At 48.7% G+C, this 22,083-nt stretch overlaps 1 protein-coding gene across 2 annotated transcripts in view; it reads left to right on the top strand.

The window, feature by feature from the left end:
* The first annotated feature begins 10,504 nt into the window (after window positions 1-10,504).
* Window positions 10,505-22,083, top strand: part of Gabbr1 (gamma-aminobutyric acid type B receptor subunit 1) — a 30,622-nt gene continuing 19,043 nt past the window's right edge. Inside the window, exons 1-11 of one of the 2 annotated variants that reach the window (XM_006998332.3) lie at window positions 10,505-10,756; window positions 11,178-11,262; window positions 11,919-12,122; window positions 12,866-13,051; window positions 14,219-14,239; window positions 15,444-15,604; window positions 18,466-18,600; window positions 18,968-19,138; window positions 20,080-20,181; window positions 20,464-20,529; window positions 20,973-21,164. In XM_006998332.3, the coding sequence (XP_006998394.1) occupies window positions 11,178-11,262; window positions 11,919-12,122; window positions 12,866-13,051; window positions 14,219-14,239; window positions 15,444-15,604; window positions 18,466-18,600; window positions 18,968-19,138; window positions 20,080-20,181; window positions 20,464-20,529; window positions 20,973-21,164 (1,323 nt within the window). In that variant the 5' untranslated portion in view covers window positions 10,505-10,756. Of the gene's footprint in view, window positions 10,757-11,018; window positions 11,263-11,918; window positions 12,123-12,865; window positions 13,052-14,218; window positions 14,240-15,443; window positions 15,605-18,465; window positions 18,601-18,967; window positions 19,139-20,079; window positions 20,182-20,463; window positions 20,530-20,972; window positions 21,165-22,083 lie in introns of both variants that reach the window. The other variant, XM_015991207.3, reaches the window with a different exon arrangement.

The raw sequence follows: 22,083 nt of genomic DNA, 5'->3' as shown, positions 1-22,083 counted from the left end.
AATTGTGCACGAAGGGCACACACTTGTAATTCCAGCATTCTGGTGGTTGAGGCAGAAGAGTTGCCTACAGTTTATGACTAGTTTGATCCATATAGTAAGACCTTGTCTTAAACACACACACACACACACACACACACACACACACACACACACACACACACACACATTCTTGCTTTCAGTTGTACAAGAACACAGAGAAGACACATGGGTGCTGAAAACTTCAAAGAAGAAGGTGAATCATGACACAACAGAATCACTCACTAAAATTGCACAGAGTTCATACTTAATGAGATATTAGGCCACCAAATGATGGTAAAAATGTATCAACATCTGCATGCCACTCAACAGAAGAAATATTAATGACTAATATATGTCAGATAGATTTTTACAGCCTTAGACCACTTTTCTGTTAAGTGTTTATTTTTCACAATAGTATACATAATGGCAGATAAGCTATATTTATTCTAATTTCACAGATGATAAAATAGAGGCCAGAGGGATTGTGAAGAGGCCATAAGTCAGATGACTATTGTCCTTACAAGATCTAGGGCCCTAGACCTTAAGTCACCAGACTGGCATTCTTCTCAAAGTGTTTCCTTACAGAAACACCTCTTCCATATACATTATGAATACTTGAGTTGAGACCCAGGAAAGAGGATTTAAAATGTTGTCTGTCACATAATGTGACATTCTTTCCCCAAAATGGTTTTACTTATATACACTCATGTTAACTATGTTTGAGGATATTACATTATTATCAATACTTGATTTAAAACATTTTTTAATTATGTGTATATGTCAACAATTAAAACCTCAAGTGATAGAGATGGGTTACATCTTTTCCGGTTATTGGCCAAAGGAGTTCCATACGCTACCCAAAAACATCACAGGTTGTTGTCCCTTGCTATTTTGATTATTCTCCACAACCTGATGGTAGGGCCCTGTTGCTGAAGACACAACTTACTTATGTTGTTGAACATGGAGGAATACTGCTGGTGCCCAATGAGAACTTTTACCCCTACTGACTAGAATTCATGGTGCTAGAAGGTACTCTGCATGCTACCAGAGGAGAAAAGTAATCATCAGTAGTATCACCCAGCTATAAACCTCATTATCTACAACAGCAACCTGTCTGCAAAATAGACTACTGCAATGGTGGCACAAACGTTGTGGGAGTAACTGTGTTGGTTTGAATGAGAATGACCCTCATCGGCTCATATATTTGAATGCTTAGTCACCAGTTAGTGGAAATGTTTGGGAAGGATTAGGAGGTGTGGCCTTATTGCAGTAGTTGTGACCTTGTTGGAGGAGGTGTGTCACTAGGGTAGGCTTTGAGGTTTCAAAAGCCCACCCTAGGCCCAGTCTTGCTCTCTCTCTGCTTGCTGCATGCAAATCAGGATGTAAAGTTCTCAGCTACTGTTCCAGTGCCATACTTATCTGCTTCTTGTCATGATGATTGTGTGGGTTGGTTTTGTTTGTCAACTTGACACAAGCCAGAGTCACCAGAAAGGAAGGAGCTTCCACTGAGGAAATGTCCCCATGAGGTCCAGCTATAAGGAATTTTCTCAATTAGTTATCAGTGGGGGAGGGCCCAGCCCATGGTGGGTGGTGCCATCCCTGGGCTGGTAGTCTTGGGTTCTATAAGAAAGCAAGGTGAGCAAGCTAGGAGAAGCAAGCCAGTAAGCAGCTCTCCTCCATGGCTTCTGCATCAGCTCCTGCCTCCAGGTTCCAGACCTGCTTGAGTTCCTGCTCTGATTTCCTCCAATGATGGACTATGAGATGGAAGTGTATGTCAAATAAACCTTTTCCTCCCCAACTGGCTTTTTGGTCATGGTATTTTGTTGTTGTTGTTCTTTTTTTTTTTTTTTTCTCTGAGACAGGGTTTCTCTGTGTAGCTTTGGGAGCCTGTCCTGAAACTTGTTCTATAGACCAGGCTGGGCCTCAAACTCACAGAGATCTGATTGCCTCTGCCTCCTGAGTGTTGAGATTAAAGGGCTGCACCACCACCACCTGGCTTCATCATACTGTTTTGTCACAGCAATAGAAACCATAAGACAATGATCATGGACTAAATCTTAAAAACTGTAAGTAAGCCCCCAATTAAAAGCTTTATTTTATGGGTTTCCTTGGCCATAGTGTCTCTTTAAAGCAATAGAACAGTAACTAAGAGAGTAACTAACCACGTTTTTCTTGGACTTAAGGTCCACTCCATAAGATGGGACCCATATCTGACAAAAAAAAGTGGCTGAAATACATGGGTACAGGCCCTAGGGGAAAATCTACAACTATTAATTCCACTAAAAGAACAGAGCAGTAAAATGACTCCTGATGTCATATCACTATACTCAAAGATTAGAACATTGCTCAACCCCATCAGAGAAGCTTCTTGTTGTAGATGAGAATTAACACAGAGACCAAAAACTGCACAGTATGTGAAGAATGAGAGACTTTGGAGCACCTAGCCCTGAAATAAGATGTCATTATCAAAGCCCTCTCCCTGAGGATATCTATGCAGAGGAGGAGGCAGAAAGATTGTAAGAGCCAGAGGTGGTGGATGACTCCAAGGAAATCGTGTCTTCTAGACACAACAGGACTGATGCACATATGAACTCACAGAGACTGTGATAGTACACCCAAGCCTTCTCAGGTTCAAACCAGACAAAATCCCAGCACAAAGAAGGGGACATGGACACAAAGTCTCATCCCTATCCAAGAAGCTATTTGCAGTTGATGTCTGCTGAGAAAGGGAAAGCCAGTTTTCTCCAATGGAGTGTCATTGAGTATATCAATCCTACTCTAGGGCAGTCTAGTACCTAGAAGTAGTTGGTGAACACAAAACAGACTCCTGTTGTTAGGGGCTTTTGCTCTTTTGGTGGGGGGCTGCCATCCAGCTCCCCAAAAATCACACATGGAGGCTTATTCTTAATTATGAATGCCCGGTCTTAGGTTGGCTTAGTTTCTAGTCAGCTTTCCTTAACTTATCCCATCTACCTTTTGCCTCTGGGCTTTTCCTGTTCTCTTATTTCTGTATCTTATTCTTACTCTGTGGCTTGTTGTATGTCTGGGTGACTGGCCCCTGGAGTCCTCCTCCTTTTCTGGCTGCTCCTAGAACAGCTTTCTCCTCCCAGATTTCTCCTTCTATATATTCTCTTTGCTTGCCAGCCCTGTCTATCCTTTCTCCTGCCTTGCTATTGGCCAGTTCTTTATTAGACCATCAAGTGTGTTAGACAGGCACAGTAATACAGCTTCATAGAGTTAAACAAATGCAACATAAACAAAAGTAACACACCTTAAAATATTCTACTACAGACTCCATTTTTGTGTGCACTTATTAATTTTTTTGTTATTTTTATCTTATTGGGTTTGTTTTGATTTTCTTTATTTAGAGAGAGAGAGAGAGACAGAGACAGAGACAGAGAGAGACAGAGACAGAGACAGATGCAGAGAAGAAAGAAAATGAAAATTGGTAGGTAGTGAGGTGGGGAGGACCTAGGAAGAATTAGGGAAGGAGATCAAAATACATTGTATGGAAAAAATAAGAAAAAGTTTATATATAAAAAATTATGTATATGTGTATGGTGTTTGTGCACTTGTATGTAATACTAGAAGAATGTGTTGGATCCCCTGGAACTGGAATTACAAGGGGAATGTGAGCTGCCTACAGAATAACTTCTGGGGAGCTAACTCTAGTCCTCTGGAACAACAGTATGTCTAGCTCATCTTCTCATCTCTCACACATTCACCAGTACTGACTTTGTGCTGTTGACTCATAGACTTCTAGAGTTAAGGACAACATCACCCCTAACTTTTTAGGAAAATGGCAAGATGATGATTCAGGGACACTTGTGTGGTACATTCCTCCTGCCATTTTGGCAGACGGCCTTTCTAGGGTCCATAAGCTCAAGGTCCTACTTTCCCAGAAATTCCTTATCCTCTGGCAATACCTATCTACAGAGAATGGAAGTTGGACCCTGGCACAGGTGAAAATTCACTACCCATGTTCCTGATTTTGGAGCAGGAGCTTGGGATAAGCTCAAGAACCATGATTCTTTGATGGGCACTTCCAAAGAGCAAGCATAGTGATAATAGCCAGACACAGTTGTGCACACCTATAATCCTGGCCCACAGGAGGCCAGGGAAGGATGATCTACAGTTGGAGGCCAGCCTGAGCCACATTAGACCCTCAAAACAAAAACAGAACACAGGAGAAGAGCAGGAGGAGAAGAGGAAGTGGGAGGAGGAAAAATAGGGGCAAGAACAGGAAGAGGAGGATTGATTAGACCCTCTTCTTGGTAAGTGATGTCTCACTGTAGTAGTAATCTGACTAGGGCCACAATTAGCACAGCCGTGTGGAGTAGAGCTTGTGTATGTACCATAGATCATACCATGTGGTCAGGAGACACATGGGTGGTTCAGGACCCTGGGATTCTGCCACTTCCAATGCTGGAAAAAGCTTCAGTTTCCTAAAAGCAAGAGTTGCTGGGCAGGAAGTCAGGTACCTGGCATGACAGCATCCTGGATAGCATCTATAAATGAGGTAAATAAGCAAACTGATTGATAAAAGATGACTTACAGGTAAACAGGAGAGGAATCTGCTGGAGAAAGACTCTGCCTACAGCCCAGCCACACTGCCAGCAACTCTACAGAAAGATGAATCTATTCCCAGAAGAACTGTTACCCAGGTAACCATGACCCCAGTGGATTTATCTATAGGAGCACTACAGATACACAGAGATGTCTCAGGGAGACAAACTAGGAGCCTTGGCAATGTTTCCCATGGCTGCACCTCTGGTCAGGTAGAGTCTTTGGAGTCAATGTTTTTCATCTCCACATGTCACATGAATTTGAGTTTGAGTTTCTTATTAATAGAATAGAAATAGTAGTATCTATTTCAGAAAGTTTTTTTTTCTGTGTCAGGTGTGGGGCTAAACTTACATTGGAGTAGCTCCCACAACTACCTTCTGCAGTCAGTCTCTCCAGTGTATTTAATTAATCCATTCATTTATTCATTTTCACATATTTACTTGTGTGTGTGTGTGTGTGTGTGTGTGTGTGTGTGTGTGTGTGTGTGTAAAAGAATGTGGAGGTCAGAAGAAGACTTTCTAAAGTTGGTTCTCTACTTCAAACATGTGCGTCCTTGATATCAGCTCTTCAGTCCTGGTGACAGGTGACTTTACTTGCTCAGCTATCTCACAGGCCATATTTAAAATATCTGAGCTCCAGTTTTCTCATCTGACATGTGTGGATATTATTATGAAGAAACAAAAGAACAGGACAGAAGGGGTTGGAGAATGTGGTTCATTACCAGAGTGCTTGGCTATAAGTACAAAGCCCTGGGTTCTGTTTCCAGAAAAACACACAATAATTCACACACACACACACACACACACACACACACACACACGAGAGAGAGAGAGAGAGAGAGAGAGAGAGAGAGAGAATGAATTAGAAGAGAACATAATGTAAATTACACACCATTAAGGTATTCTGTCTCTGCACAGATTCAAGTGTAACAAATACTGAAAGCATCTGAAGGTGTGTATGAGTCATATTGTTGTTCCAGAGTGACGGTTTGGAGAGACAGTCAAGGAAGAGTAAACCCAACAGGTGTTTGTTTACTCTCAATTGCTAAAGCAGAGCTAGTGGCACACCTGTTCCTGGCTTTCTCCTCCGCGAGGATCCCAGCGGCTTATGTGGTTCCTTGGATCTGGGTAGGACCTGTCTGCTTTGCTGTGATAGGCTCATCGGTGTGGACAAGGCCTGTGTGGGATCCTTGCTCGATGTTTTATGATGTTACCATGAATAGAATTTTTAGTCTCTTGTCTCAGCTTTCTTCATTTGACTCCTAAAATATTCACTTGCAAATAACTTCCCATATTTATAAACTTAGTTTCAAATGTAGTTTTCTGCATTTCCAAACTTGCCAATAATCTAAAAACTGAAGTTTCATTTCTCACTTATATGGTGGCAAAATCTAGCCAGACTTGCACTTATTTTTGTAGCAAAATCAGGTATGAAGCTATTTACAGACTCCATTTACTCCATCCAAAGTGAAAAGTCTTATATTTAATGCACTATACTCATCTATACTGTAAAGATAAGCTTTACTGATTTATTCTTGCTTTGGTTACTCTAACACTTAATTACACTGTGCTCATTCATTTATTACATAAGAGCTTACTTGTGGAGACATTATTTATAGAGACAATTCACACTGCCAACTTGGTAACCTGGTTATTGGCTCTGAGTGCCCCTGAGACAGGGAGATGTGAGCTAGAGAAAGGGTTCCATGGTGTGGTTTTCTTATTTCACTGATGTTTTGTGAATTCTAGACTAGGTTTACCTGTGTCTGGCTGTGAAGGCACAACAGCAGTAACTAATCTTCCTACGTCCTATGCTGGAGCAAAGAAGCAAAGACCAGAAGTGTCAAGAACACACACTTGCTGTGGTCTAAACGTTTGTGTCCCTTGCTTCCCAGTTCATATGTTGAGACCTAATGCACACAGTGTGATAGTATTCAGAGGTGGGCCATTTTGGAAGGTGATTAGTGTTTTTATAAAGCCCACTTGGGCTTGGGATTTGGCTTAGGTGGGAGAATGATTGCCTAGCACACACAAGGCCTGGACTGGATCCCTCAGCTTCAGATGGGGGTGGGGAGGTATAGGAAGAGAAGCTTGTGTTCTCTTTCACAAGCACACTGTAGGGATGTAACTAGAAAGGTGCTATCTGTGAGGAAGCAGTGGAACCTCAATCTATGCTTCCAACTTCCAGATACATCAGCAATACATTACTAGGATTTTTTGAGGGGTAGGGTGGGGTAGGGGTGAGAGACAGTGTTTCACACTGAGGTCCAGCAGCCTGGCCTGGAACTTACTATGTAGCCCAGTCTGGCCTCAACTCATCTCTCTGGCCTCAAGCCTTCCAAGTCCTGAGACTACAGGCACTACTCACCTCTCTGCAAGCGTTTAGTTTAACACATGCATACAGGGAAGCTGTGATGCCCAGAGCATAAATAAGACCAATGTCTTAATTTTGAAGTCTTAACCTATACATATTTCTAAACAGCACAAGTTACACGGGACATAAAACTTCCTGAAGACAGGTCCTTCACTTTATAGATGTGGCCATATTGTCCTTCACATGCTTCCTACTCCTCATTAGGCAAGAAAACAAAACAGGAAGAACTGCCTTTTAGCCTTTGAAGGAGAATGCTGTGGGGAGCTTTGGAGGAAAGGAGTACACCAAGACCAAACCAGGGTTTCAGTGTCAGTGGCACATGCCTACAATTCCAGTACTCAGGATTAGGAGATTAAGGTTATCCTTGGTTCCCCAGCAAATTTGAGAGTTTGAGAACAGCCTGGGCTACATACTTAAGACCTTCTCTGTAAAACAAAAACAATACTCCAAACAGAACAAAAACAATACAGCCTTACAAACAAACCCAAAACAAAGACTCACCTCTCTCTCTCTCTCTCTCTCTCTCTCTCTCTCTCTCTCTCTCTCTCTCTCTCTCTCTCTCTCTCTCTCTCTCACCAGTTTGGCCTCAAATTCTATGTGACACAGACTAGCTTTGAACTAGTATTCTTCCAGGCTTGTCTTCCCATGTGCAAGGCTTATTGGCATGTACTATGATGCTTGGCAAACCTAAACTTTGGAAATGTAGCATGAAGAATTTAAATATAAGTCTAGGCATGGCGGTACATAACTGTAACTCCAGCATTCAAGCAGTAGAGGCTGGAGGGTCACCACAAGTTAAAGGCTATCCTGTTCTGTACAAGGAGTTTCAAGTCAGCCAAGACTGCATGGTGAGACTGTAAAAAATTTAATTTGGATGTAGAGTAATGCGCTAGAGTTCAAATACTGTCTCTGCTGTCTTCTAGCTGGGCTTGGTTTGCTTTTTACTTCTCTAATGCAGTTCAGTGTGAGAGCATAAACATCTCTCTACTTTGTGTGGTGGTGTGAGGATTAGATGGCATCTACCAGAAAAGCCCAGCATTTCACAGGTCACCAAATCAGGCTACTTTGATTATTGTTCTTTTCAGGGCTTCTGATGCTTTTAAGTTTTATGTTCTCTGGGTTGGACAGGAGAAGAGGGATAATGGGGAAAATGAATTGGAAGGGGGATATGGGAAATAAAATGAACAAGAAGATTGGCCATTATCAGGGACTCAAAGTAGAAACTCCCCCGTTTCCTTGGAAAATGGTGAAAAACTGCAAAAGGAGACAGCATTGCAAAGGCACACCTTATGTAGAATAGATCGTGCCCAAGGACCTTTCCAGAAGAGAGAAGCTTTTGTATTTATTGTAAAAGGAAAGAGGAAGTGGAGGGCTAGAGGTACAATGCAGCACTTAGCATGTAGGAAGCCCTAAGTTCATCCCCAACACTGTATCTCCCACTAAACCCATTATCTGTGAGAAGAACAGGGCTAACACACCGTGATTTGGTGAAGGATCTAAACAGCCATCCTGAAGAATATTGCATAAGGAATTCTGGAAATCACACTGGAGAATGAAAAAGTATGAAAGGAGAAAATGGCAGCTGCAGAGTGTTCTGGAGGTGAGCACATCAGAGTGCATCTACAAGGATTTTCAGAGTACTCTGTGACCCCTGCGAGCATGCTTGCTCAAATATTCCATTGTAGCAGGGTCCTGCTGGGTCTGAGGAGGGGTCTTGTGAACTCAATTTTGCCAGGATCACATGGTAATACCCAAGGTAGGTATATGGCCAGACAGGACTAGTCTTCAGACCTGACACAGGTCAAGCAGCTCTTCTTTCTGACAGTCTGAGCATCTCTTGCTAGTGTTCGTAACTTCACTTGGCTAAATTTATTTGGTTCTGTCCTATTGAGAGGGCAGGCCATTCTTAGGAGGGTGGCTGTCATTTCCAGTGGGTAGAAATCCTTTCTACTCTCCTTTGCTCATTGTCTAGTCCAGTGGCTCTCAGTCTCTCTTCAAGCAATATTTAAAACTTTGTGGGGTTTCTTTAATTTTTTTGTATCCAGTGGTGTGTGTGTGTGGTACACTCATTTATGGGCAGAGCAGGTGTAAAAGCTATCCTTCTGCCAGATAAAGAGTTTTCTCTTATCCAGATTTTCAGAAGTCCCCTAGGACATTCATGTAGGTGAAAACTTGAGTTTAATTATCGGAGCCTAGAACTTAATAGTTTTTTTTTTTTTTTTGATGGTCTGAACATGCAGCTAACTTTCTAGGAATACAATTACAGTTCTCTGTGAGTGTAAGGAAGCTTGACTTTGCTACCAAGAGTTGCTCAACATTTCCTGAAGTCACTTCATCGATGGCAACATGCCGGAGGTGGTTGAGTCACGGTGCACCTGTATCAGTATGTGTTGGTAGACGTTCCTTCTCTGTGACTCTGTGGAGAGGTGTAAGCATCTTCCTGCTTTGAGTGAAACCGAGCACTCAGCATTAAAATACTGTTTACGTTATTACAGACTGCTATGCTTTTGTTTCCTCCTTATAGTTTGATCTTTTCAGTCATGTGCACAGGGAAGTGATGTAATCAGTCTATGAACATTAGTTTGTAGTTTAGGAGTCATTACAAATATTTGTTCTAATGTAGGATTTAAGGTTGAGAGACTCAGTTCTCCCGGGTCTCACAATGTCTAGTTTCCTCTCACCTTTCTGGAAGAATTGGCCGCAAAGGAGTGTCCTTCCTTTATTTTCTTAGCAGGACTCCCTTTCTCATCTTTCTGTCCATCATCATTATTAAGGACAATTGCAACGCAGGCGCCTTGGCTGTCAGATCTCTCGCCAGGGCCTCCAGTTTACCCTTGGTCAAGAACCCCTGGTATTCGGTCTGGTTCGAGTGTGGATGATAATACAGTCTCCTGCTCACCTGGAGATTCTCTTTCTTGATGTCCCTTTCTCCATCTACCTCAGTTTCCCTTCTTAATGCCCCAGGACTTTTGCTCCCTGCCATAAACAGGCAAGAAGCTTACTTCTGTACTACGGAGCCACCCTGGGATCCCAGTTCCGGCTCTCCTACCCCATTTTTCTCCCGCTTAGGTGGCTCCGGGCGCCCCCTCCACCCTCAGCTGCCCTTCTGACCCTGGCTTCTCCCTTCTCTTCCAAGCCCTAGGCATCTGCTTCCCTCCTTTCGCCAGGACCCAGGTCTGTCTTCCTTCTCTTTGTGCAAACATCCTTTTCTCCACCTTCATCCAGGCTTCTGTCTCCGTGCCAGCTCCCCTCCCTTAGGCTCCGGTCGCCTCACCGCCCCCCACCCGCCGCCAGTCTCGAGCAGTCTAGCCCGCAGGTCCTTCGGCAGCGCTCAGTCCCCGCCCGTGTGCGTGAGCACCCCTGTCCCCTCCATCCTACCTCTACACCCTCCCGCGCCGTGGGCGGTCTAGGGAGGGGCCGGGATCCGGGGCGGCTCCCGGGGCTCGGGTTGTGGGAGGCGCCCTCTCTCGGTCTCCCCTTCCCTTCCCCCCGCCCCGTCTTCCCCTGCACCCTCCTTCCTCCCTCCGCCCGAGAGCTTCCCCGGTCCCCGGCGCCGCCTCCTTCCCTCCCGGCTCCGCGCTCTCGCGGCCGCCGTCGCCCCGGGGAAGGAGAGACGGGGGTGGGGTTTGCGGGTAGTGAAAGAGGAGGGGAGAGACCCCGGCCGGCTGGAGCCCGGATTCCTAGGGAAGAAGGACTGGGGGAGGGGAAGCTGGAGGACCGGGAGGGAGACCGGGGAGCAGCGGCCGGGCCTGGGGCCTTGAGGCCCGGGGACAGCCGGGGAGCGGGACCCGGCGCCGAGGTAAGAGCAGGGCCCCAGGAGCCGGGCTTGGACCGGGGCACGCAGGGAGGCCGGTGGACGTAGGGCAGGGACAGGGGTTTGGGGGTCGGGTGCGAATGGCAAGCGACGGGGCCGCGGGACCCCGGAGCGTGGGTAAGCTGGGCTCGCGCTAGCCACCGGGGCCGCGGAGAGGAGGTGGAGAGAGGTGGAGTCCCGGGAGGGTGGGGGGCCGAGGGAGGCCGGAGGAGGGTGGGGACAGGCGCTCTCTCCTCCTCTCCCCTAGCCCGTGCGGCTCCGCCCCCGCCTCCTCCGCGGGGCGCCCTCCGCGTCCCGAACCGCGCGGTCGGAGCCTGCGAGGCGCGCCGAGCGAGGTCTGTCCGTCGGCTGGTCCAGGCCGCTGCCGGCGGGCTCCGCCGTGCTCTCACGGCCGCCTTTTCCTCAGATGCTGCTGCTGCTGCTGCTGGTGCCTCTCTTCCTCCGCCCCCTGGGCGCAGGCGGGGCGCAGACCCCCAACGCCACCTCGGAAGGTGCACCCTCCTCCGGCGCCCCGGACCTCTTCCACCCTCTAGCCCCTTTCCCTGCACGTCTCCTTTCCCTCATCACTCTCGCGTCAGAACCCCACCCCCACCGCCCGGCAGCCACTTCACTACTCCTGACCTCTTTTCTGTCACCCCGCAATCACCACCAGCGCCCGTTTCCTCTGCCTCACGTTGCTACACTACACCGCTTTTCTGTGACCCCGAATTATCTTCTAAGCCCTACCTCCCTTTCCGGGCCCCACATGACTACAGCGCCCCCGTTCCGTGGTCCACTTGGTTGCTCAGATGGGCTTGTGTGGTCGGTCCTCTTCTCATTCAGCTCGGATATCCTTCTTTAGCCCGGTTCCCCCATTTTAACCACCGAACATTATAGCCTCTACGATTTCTTCTTAGCCGTTGTTCTCCATTACACTTCTCCACCGGTGGACTCTTGCATCAGCCCTAGCCCTAGCCCATGACTCTGGGTTCTGCAGCTTGGGGTTCTTATCTGCCCCCACTCCCACCTCCGGGTCCTCTCCCGCCCCAGCCCCGTTTCTGTCCCCATCCCGGGCCCTACCGCTGACCACGCCCTGCTCTTCCTCCTTCCACTGCGGCGCTGCCTTCCCGCTCCCACGGTTCCCCTGTGCCTCCCCACTCCCTCTCAGGTTGCCAGATCATACACCCGCCCTGGGAAGGGGGCATCAGGTACCGCGGCCTGACGCGCGACCAGGTGAAGGCCATCAACTTCCTGCCGGTGGACTATGAGATTGAATATGTGTGCCGGGGGGAACGCGAGGTGGTGGGGCCAAAGGTGCGCAAGTGCCTGGCCAACGGCTCCTGGACGGATATGGACACACCCAGCCGCTGTGGTGAGTAGCCTGGGAGCCCCCCCCCCCCCGCCCCTTTCAGGCCATTCCTTTCCCAAGTTGCAAACCAACCTTAGTTATTTTGCAAGTCAGCAACTTGAATACAGCGGAAGCAAATTCACAAATACGTTTAATGAATGAGTACTATGTAGGAGGAGGGTGTTGCTGTGAGCAGTTGGTGGGAGGAAGCAAGCTAGCAGCCAGCGCGTTCACTTCATCCTCTTCATCAGGGCACTGATCATTGGGTGAAATAACTTTGATTTTTCATCTGAGTTCTTTGAGGATCGGCAGTGAAGGATTTTTTTTTTAAGTTATAAAACAATTTCATTACATTTTCTGACACTTTTGTCTCCAACTCAATGGCCATATAAGCCAGTTTAGTAGTATTATAGACCAGCCATAATAAGAAAAGCAAGCCTGATCATGCATCCAAATTTGCATACATCTACACATTTCAAAGGCAGAGAACTACTCACTTTACTGTGCTGTGAGCAATTCCTACTTGGTGTGTTTATAGCTCCATCTTGGGTTCCTACAATAGAATTGCTGTTTCTTTTTTTCTGATAGGAATGTGGATGCTGGGGCGAGGGAGAAAGGGAGAGAGGCAGGGAGGCAAAGCCATTGCACACCTGGTTTCCTGTGGAGTAGGAGGCTTGTGAACCCAGACCCAAACCTGCGTTCCCTGTATTTCCACGGGGAAAACCTCCACAACTTGCTTTTCTTCTTATTTCCCTGTCTCTCTACAGTCCGAATCTGCTCCAAGTCTTACTTGACCCTGGAAAATGGGAAGGTTTTCCTGACGGGTGGGGACCTCCCAGCTCTGGATGGAGCCCGGGTGGATTTCCGATGTGATCCCGACTTCCATCTGGTGGGCAGCTCCCGGAGCATCTGTAGTCAGGGCCAGTGGAGCACCCCCAAGCCCCACTGCCAGGGTGAGGGGACAGCTGCCTGCCTGCAGCTGATGAGATTGCTTGCACTAGAATGGGAGTGGGGTGGGAATGGAGAGGGAAAGGATGGGTGCTGTGAAGAGTGCTGGGGAGGACTTTGGGAAGACAGAGGTGAAAGCCCAACTCTTTCCACCATCCACCTGCCCCAGACTTGACCCCACGATCCTTTATATTCACTTTGCTGGGTTTCCCTCCATTCCATTTCCCTGTAATGTGTCCTTCCTGCTTTCAAATCTTGGGCCTTGTGTTTTATCTTTTTCTTCATTAATATCACCCCCCCCCACCTTCTTAGAGTTTAATGACTCAGATTTTTCTCCTGGAAAAAAAACCATCCCCTTTCTGTAGACTTAGAACATCCTGTGTACCACTCTTCTAGAATTGATCCTTCGTTATTCATTCTACAATGGAATTACTGTAAATATTCAGAATTAAATCATTACATACATTTAGAAAAATAATTGGCGAGATCTGGGGTTGCAAATATACGGAAGAGGCAAAAATGGGGGCAGAATGATCGGACACTAAGGACACCTCAAGGACAGATGGGGAGACGATGGGCCTTGTCTATGCCTTTTACAACCTCGGTCATCCCTTGAGGGAATAACTGCTTTTCCGTTTGCCACCTCTTGCTCTACTCTATTTCTACAAGCATCTCCCTTTTCTGGGCACCCAAACTCTTGTATACTCTTCTCTCCTGGAATGAAAATCAAGCTTCAGGCTTCCTCAGTTTTGACTAAGCCCTCGTTTTGAGCTCGTAAGAATGTGTTCATATGCTAGCCAACTTTTGGGAGAATTTACTAAATTAAGGTATTTAAACAGCAATCATTTAAAACCAATTGTGTTTGTAGGTTTTTTTTTCTTAAAGAGACTATAGATTTTTTTTTTTTTTAAAATAATATTCAAGCGCTACAAAAACAGGCTATACCCCGGTCCCCTTTACCTGCGGGCACAAATTCTGTTGTCCTTTGAAAAATAAAGAAAACACCAAGTCCTGACCCCCAGCCCCGCCTTGCTCTTATCCCCAGGCACCCTTCCCTGAACGCAGTCTCCGCTCCTCCGCATGAACAGGTGTGGGAGGGGGCTGGGGATCAGGCCTGGGAAGCTGGGCGCCACTGGTAACTCTTCTCTGATCCCCGTCTTTCCTGCTGCCAGTGAATCGAACGCCACACTCAGGTGAGATCGGAAACCCTTCCCGCGTGCACTGCCGCCCCCACCCCCTCACTCTTCACCCTCCACCAGCAGGATTTCTTTCCGTGGGTTTTGGGTGTCCTGTTACTCATCTCCCCAGCCCATTCTAGTTCGCGGCCTGGCCCTCCCCTCCCTACCTGTTTCTTGCCTCCAAATCCTGGTTTTCCGCGGGTAGGGCTCCCTCCAGTCTCCCTGCCTGGCCACGCTCTTCGGGCTCGCGCTCCTCCTCCGGACTCGGGTTCTAAGCGCGGAGCCCGGTAGGGGGCAACCGTGTGCCGGGGGATCCCAGGTCTCTCCTTGGTAGGATTCCTTCAGACCTGGGGACCTATTCCTGCCACCCCCTACCTAGGTTTTACCACGACGTGCCATGGGCCCGGTGCACCGGTCCCACCCACGCGGGACCTCCTCCCATCCTCCGTTTTCTCGCATCACCCTTCCTCAAGCCTTCCCTCGGCCGCACTGTGCTTTCCCTAAGGCTCACTTCTCCATGCCAGTCCTCACTCTCTCAACCCTATCTGTCTGCAACACGTTTCTCATCACTCTCGGTCCTTCCACCCTCAGTCCTTCGCTCCGTCTCCCCATAGCCCCCTTTAAGAACTGTGACCAGCCCCCCATCCAACCCACCCGCGCTTCTTATTTTGCTCTGTGCTTAGCCTCTCGCTTTCCAGATCCTCTCGGCATCCTCCCCTCCAGTCTCCTTCGGCGGAGACCCCTCCCTCCCGTCTCCCTCCCTCCCCTCCCCTCGACGCTGGCTCCTATCCCCGCCCCCAGCCCGTGACGTCAAGGCCCCCCTCCTAGCTCCTCTTCTCCCTCCTCCCTTCTGTCGGTCGGTCAGTCGGCGAAGAGAGTCCGCGGTGGCGGGAGCGAGCGCCGCCTGGCCCTAGGAAGCCCACGTCTCTGCCTCCCCGGGGCTCCGGCCCCCTCCTCCCCATGAGACCTGGGATGGAGGCGCCTCCCCGAAGCCCTCCCGGCAGCCTCTCCCAGAAGAAGTGTCCCCCCTGAGCTGCCCCTACCCCAAGGAGGCCGCCCCCGCCCCTCCCCGCCATGGGCCCGGGGGGCCCCTGCTTCCCGGTGGGGTGGCCGCTGCCGCTTCTGCTGGTGATGGCGGCTGGGGTGGCTTCGGTGTGGGCCTCTCACTCCCCCCATCTCCCGCGGCCTCACCCGAGGGTCCCCCCGCACCCCTCCTCAGAACGGCGTGCAGTGTACATCGGGGCGCTGTTTCCCATGAGCGGGGGCTGGCCGGGGGGCCAGGCCTGCCAGCCCGCGGTGGAGATGGCGCTGGAGGACGTTAACAGCCGCAGGGACATCTTGCCGGACTACGAGCTCAAGCTTATCCACCACGACAGCAAGGTAGTCGGGGTGAGGGACAGAGTGGCTGGGGCGGTGGGGGGCCAGGGCTGCGAATCCTCTTTGGGATTGCGAAGCAGACCCCTCCCGAGTGTGATTGGCTGGAGACGCGCTGGGGGTGCAGGAGCTTAGGGATGTCTCAGTGGCTCTCAAGGCCGACTCTCTTGCAGGCAGTAGGAGACTCGCAGAAATGGTGGGGGTCTCAGGTGCTGATCCTTTGGAGTAAACTCTCCCTGGCCAGGTTTGGGGCCTGGAAGGAACGTCAGAGCTGGCATCTGGCGCAGGGGTTTACATTTACCATGGTAACAAGGTAAATCTTGGCGTAGGTTGGGGCTAGAAGGAATAGGGAGAGAAGGGGGAGGATTTAGAGGGACAAGAGGGTTCTACTTTATGTATCAAAACAAACAGTAAGGTAGGGCTACCTGACTTCTCATCTACCCTAAGGGGGATTCCTGTGAGAATGTGGCCTACGGCTTTGGGAAAGACTAATAATAATCAAGAGGTGGGTTTAGGCCCTGGGAGAGTGTGTTGGGGTCCATAAGGAGCCCCTGCAACAGCACTGGGGTGGAGAGTCGGTGTACAGCGAGATCGGAAAAGAATGGAGAAGGGAGGGGGCAGGGAGGAGGGTGGGGACAGCGAAGAACCCTGGGCCTCCTGTGGAACCTTGGGGTCCTGATTTCAGCTTCTGGTTTTATTGTCATGGCCCAGTGGATGTGAAGAGAGAAACAGCATGTAGGGTTGGGAAGAGGATAGAGGGGAGGGGGTCATGATGAAGAAATGTTGGTGTTAGAGGAGGTCTATAATAAGATTTCTTTACCAGGTCTCTCCCTAAGTGGAGACTGATATGACAGAAGGAAGGAGGTTTGGGTCCTTTCTGACTTGTGACTCCAGAGACTTGAGGTTAGGGAAACAGTACAGGTGGGATTTGGCCATTTTATACTTGGGGTGTGTGCAACATTGTTATGCACCTAAAAATAGACATATGCCTCCAAAGGGGGCAGAAGGGAGCCTGCAGGCAGAGTGCTAGGGGGCCTGGAGAGAAAACTTAAAATTCCTTGGATTGTTGCCTTCTCTCTGGGTCTCAAACATCACTGAACAAGAATCACCATTTGTTTAAAACACTAGTTCAAACTCCTGAGTCAGGAAGGAATCCCAAGTAGTGTCTTCATTTTCATCCACAGGAATCCTGCCTAGAAAATGCCTGCCTGCAGCTTATCCCAGGATGCCTGTGGGAAGAATGGCAGGGTGCAGGGAAAAAAATTACATGTGAGGGTAGGGAGGCAGGAAGAGAGAGGGTCTTGATCTGTCTAGAGAGCAAAATAGATAATTGGCTGTGAGGGGAGCTAGAGAGAGACAGAGACAGAGCAGGCTTTGGGATGGTCACTGCAGGAAGATGGGGAGGCCTGAGCTCAGACTCATCCTCGGTGACAAGTGAGTCCCTGGAGGCGTTGGAAGGCAAATGGAGTGTCAGGCTAGAAGAAGGTAGACGTGAAGGAGGGGGTGTGGCAGAGGTAGGTCTAGACCCTTGGCATTTGGTAAGAGGGGAACCCCCTGGAGGGGGAACTTTGCAGTGATGGGTGGGGTGTGGAGAGGAGTAGGTAAGAACAGGAAGAGAAGAAAGAAGCCAAAGATGGCACATACATTAGGCCACACATGCCCTGTTTTATGTAACTGTAGGTTTCTGAGTATCCTTACTGTTCATATTAAATTATTTCTTCAGACACAATTGGAGGAGCACTTAGGGGTCTGGGGAGAAGCTGGGGGCAGTATCTGCTCTAACACAAGTTGAAAAGGACCCTATAATGGTAAAAAAAAATTGTAAAGGTGCTGAGTAGGAGGCATGGATGTGTTCCAAACCTACAGGTGAACCCTGCCCTTGACGGGGAGAGAGCAGAGCAGGTAGCTGAGTTCAGAGTACATTTTTTTGGGTGCTCAGATTTGCCAGCTCCCCCTGGCTCCCTGGGCTTTATGTCTCCAACTTCCCACAGTGTCTCAAATGTCAGGCCTCAATGGGGAGCAAGCAGACTCCAGGTGCCTTCTTTATTTCCTTCCTAACCCCCTCCAGTCCCCTGTGCCCCTCTGCTCTGACTCCCCACTGGTTGCCATTTCTTCTCCACTTCTTTTGGGGGCTCCAGCAGCTTCTGAAATGTCATACTTCAGCAGGAGGGGAACAGACAGTGGGGGACCCAGGGCCGGCTCTTCCTCCCCCAATTTTCCCTACCTTTCTTTTCCTCTCCAGCTTTCCAGTTACGTCTTTCAGGCACCTTTAATGTCATCTGACTTGTGGAGAGTTCCATTCTGTTTATTTTCTTCATTGTAGAGTCTTCCTCACTCCCTCCCCCCACTTTTTTAATGGACTTGTCAAATGTCAGGGCCCAGCAGGAAAGGATGGGGTGCTGAGCAGATCCCCTACTGATCTTTCTCCTGTTCTCTCAAATTGAAGGTGGAAATTTCATTGAGGAAGCTGTCTGGGGATCTGGAGAGAATGTGTTTGTGTTCCTGCAGACTTTCTGGGCAGATGTATAGAGCCTGTAAACATGGGATGGGGGGCAGAGATGACCAAAGAGAGTGGGTTTAGGGATGACTGAGGATGAACAGAAAAGGGGGAGGGTAGAAAATGCATTAATATGGAAGGCAGAGCAGGCAGTGGTGGGTAGGGCTGGGGTTCCAGATGGAAGACAAGAAGGGAGCTTAATGAAAGAGGAGAAACTAGAAAGTTGACAGGAAGAAGAACGTGGTGAAAATGATGGAAGGGAGGAACTGAGGAAGGCGCTAGGCTGTCCAAGACGGTAGGCGTCGTAAGATGTGTGTGTGTGGAGGGGGAGGGTTGGGAGCCAGCCTTCATTTCCTCCCTCCTCCCTCAGTGTGACCCCGGGCAAGCCACCAAGTACCTGTACGAACTACTCTACAATGACCCTATCAAGATCATCCTCATGCCTGGCTGCAGCTCTGTCTCCACACTTGTAGCCGAGGCTGCCCGGATGTGGAACCTTATCGTGGTATGCAAGGCGGTGGGAGCGGGAGGGAGGGTCATCCCCTTTTGACTGTGCTAAGTAGAGGAATTGTGGTTATGTTTAAGAGGACTGGAGAGAGGCACCCACTGCCAGCTGAGAACCTGAGCTGGTTGGCCTTCTAGTAGCATTGCCTGAAGGAGCTCTGGGGATCCATGGGTGAAGACTCAGATGTGTGTGTGTGTGTGTGTGTGTGTGTGTGTGTGTGTGTGTGTGTGTGTGTATTGAAAATAGCTTTTCCTGGGACAAAGGTGGGGAGGTTTGGAAAGTTGGGAGGAAAATCAGAGCCACGAAGGGCTAAAGACACGCCTGGCATCCTCGGTTTGCACGGACACCTCCCGTCCTTCTTCCTCAGCTCTCATACGGCTCCAGCTCACCAGCCCTGTCAAACCGACAGCGTTTCCCAACGTTCTTCCGAACGCATCCATCCGCCACACTCCACAATCCCACCCGGGTGAAACTCTTTGAAAAGTGGGGCTGGAAGAAGATTGCCACCATCCAGCAGACGACAGAGGTCTTCACCTCAGTGAGTCCGGAGAGGGGATGGGACGTGAGGTCCCAGGGCATCTGCTCTGTTGGGGGAGATCTTGATGGTTTATCGAAAGTGAACACATTCCAAGTGGGCGAAGTGCTTGTTCTTTCTGTAGCCCGGGGAACACATGAGTTGGATTTTTAGAATCCTCTCCCTGGTTTTGCTTTGTCACCCGGATAGATAGGACTCTGTGCTGGGAAAGTGGGTTTAATTCCAAGTTGAGATCAGAGGGAATATGAAATAGGGTCTTAGGGAAGCAGTGGATTCCAGTGCCTTCAGGGGTGGAGGGTGATTGGCAGCTGAGTGTGTAGCTCCTGGATGGTGTGGGATGGAAGAGGGTGAAGGGACAGGCAGACAAATAAGAGACGATGACAGAGGTGTGGGTTTGGTAGTTGACACAGAATGATGCTTATAGATGATTTGAAGAGGGACAGGGAGCTCCCAGAGGTAGGGAGGGAACACAAGGCTCCACACTTGAGGGAAGTTAGCCTGATTGTTCTCTGGGTCGTCTATGAACTCATGCTCAGTGACCCTTTAATCCTCCCCTCCCACTTTTTCCTAGTGACTCAGTCCGTTTTCCTGTGATCCTTTTGTCTGTCTGCCCATTTGCCTCTTGAGCTGGCATCATCTTGTCTGTTCTGGATCCTGCCCTGCTTTTTTCTGTTTCCTCTAATTTCTTCTCAGAGTCAGGAGTGGGGTAGATGGGGCAGTATCCCTGGATGCAGAACTGAGGAGGGGCTCATGATGCATCTTGGAAGCTGCCTCCTAAGATGGGGGTGTTTTCTTCCACCCTTTCCTCATAGGGCTCAGGGGCTGTTGGAATAAGGCTCAGATACTACTCCTTTGCTGTGAGTTTATAGTCAGTTCTCACGCATGGGCTCTGCTTTATCCTGTATGTACCCCATCTCCCTACTTCTTTCTTATGCCCACCTAAGACGCTGGATGATCTAGAGGAGCGAGTGAAAGAGGCTGGAATTGAGATCACCTTCCGCCAGAGTTTCTTCTCAGATCCAGCTGTGCCTGTTAAAAACCTGAAGGTGGGCGAGCAGGGATGGAGGGCTCAGCCTGCCAAGGGGCCGTGGTGGGAGGTGGTCCTCTGGAAAGGAGAGTCTGGGAGAGGCAGTTGTTCATTCTGTGAGGCAGCTGAGTCTCCTGGGAAGGCTTAGTTCCATCTTCCGTTGACATTTATCCACTGCCCATTGAACATTCCTTTGCACTAAGCAGTTGGAGCTGGGAAATCAACGCTTCAAAAGCGCTGGCTTAACCCTCAGGCGCTTTCAGCATCCCTCAGGAGCTCTGTTTCTCTTTCTGTTTTATAGCGTCAAGATGCTCGAATCATCGTGGGACTTTTCTATGAGACCGAAGCCCGCAAAGTTTTTTGTGAGGTGGAGATGGAATCTGGAGCAGGGAGGGGCTGGATGGGCTGTCTATGGTGGTTTTCTCGTGGGTCCTCCTTATGGCATTTCTGCTCAGATTGATAGCAAATGACCTGAGGTGATAATGAATACCAAGCCTGTCTGTAGACTCTGACTCTATCACTTGTCTACACTCAAACATGCCTGTATACTTTCTCATTTTCCTGTGTGTTTTAACACCGTCTTTCCTGAGTGACTGATGGAGGCACCTTGTTGAACCTTTCCTATGATTTGAAGATTTCAAAAAACATATTACTAAATTTTTAGGTTAGCATAGAAAGTAATGGGCTTCAGTGAAGATTAAAAAAGAAAATTCTGTTCTTTGACTCTCAGGAGGCTAAACAGTGTCTAGAGAGATAACACCACTGCCTCAGAACAAACCTCCAATGCTCCCTTCCTCACTTTGAATGCAGGTCTATAAGGAGCGGCTCTTCGGGAAGAAGTATGTCTGGTTCCTCATTGGGTGGTATGCTGACAATTGGTTCAAGATCTATGACCCATCAATCAATTGTACAGTGGATGAGATGACTGAGGCGGTGGAGGGCCATATCACCACTGAGATTGTCATGCTGAACCCTGCCAACACCCGAAGCATTTCCAACATGGTGAGGGTGGGGACTTGGAAACTGGCACTGGGGTGGAAGGGACTGTGGGAGCATCGCAGAAGGGCAGGGAAGGGAAAGAAGGGGGATAGCAGTGAAGTCCAGTGTGGAAAGGGGCCTGTGCCCATATTGTGCTTATTTGCGTCATGTTTCGTGGGTTCTACCTGTGCTGTTATTTCCTTGGGCAAGAGAGAAAAATAGTGGCATGTATAGTAGGCTTCTGATGAGTGGAAGGGCTGTTACCATGGAAACAAGGAGCAGTTGGTGAGAAGTCAAGTGAGGGAAAGGCGTTAATGGTGATGCAGAAGCTTGCATACATGTCATACCTTTTCCAGAGAGCTTCTCTTGGGCACTGATCTGTTTTTAATGTATTATTATTATTATTGTAATTATTATTGGTGTGTGTGTGTGTGTGTGTGTGTGTGACTTATGTTAGTATCTCAGAGAGTTGCTTAATATTCACTTTCTTGCTTTTTTAAAGAGAGTCTTTTTGTACCTCTGGATGTCCTGGAACTTGCTCACTATGTAGACTAGACTGGCCTCAAACTCACAGAGATTCCCTTGCCTCTGGCCTCCCGAGAGCTTGGAGTAAAGGCGTGTGCTAGCATGCCTGGCTTTAATATTCACTATCTATCTATCTATCTATCTATCTATCTATCTATCTATCTATCTATCTATCTATCTATCTATCTATCTATCTATCTATCTTGGTTTTTCAAGATGGGGTTTTTCTGTAGAGTCTTGTCTGTCCTGGAACTTGCTCTGTATACCGGGCTGGCCTTGAACTCAGAGATCCTCCTGCCTCTGCCTCCTTAGTGCTGGGATTAAAAACGTGTACCACCACTGCCCGCTGTTAATAGTCACTTTAATGGATGTGAAATTAGTTTTTACTATTTCTCTTCCTCACTTTCCTTCTTTTTAA

Source organism: Peromyscus maniculatus, chromosome 21 (assembly GCF_049852395.1).
Source record: "Peromyscus maniculatus bairdii isolate BWxNUB_F1_BW_parent chromosome 21, HU_Pman_BW_mat_3.1, whole genome shotgun sequence".
Taxonomy (NCBI): Eukaryota; Metazoa; Chordata; class Mammalia; order Rodentia; family Cricetidae; genus Peromyscus; species Peromyscus maniculatus.
The sequence above is the reverse complement of the archived record's forward strand: the minus strand, read 5'-3'. Positions and strand labels throughout refer to the sequence as shown.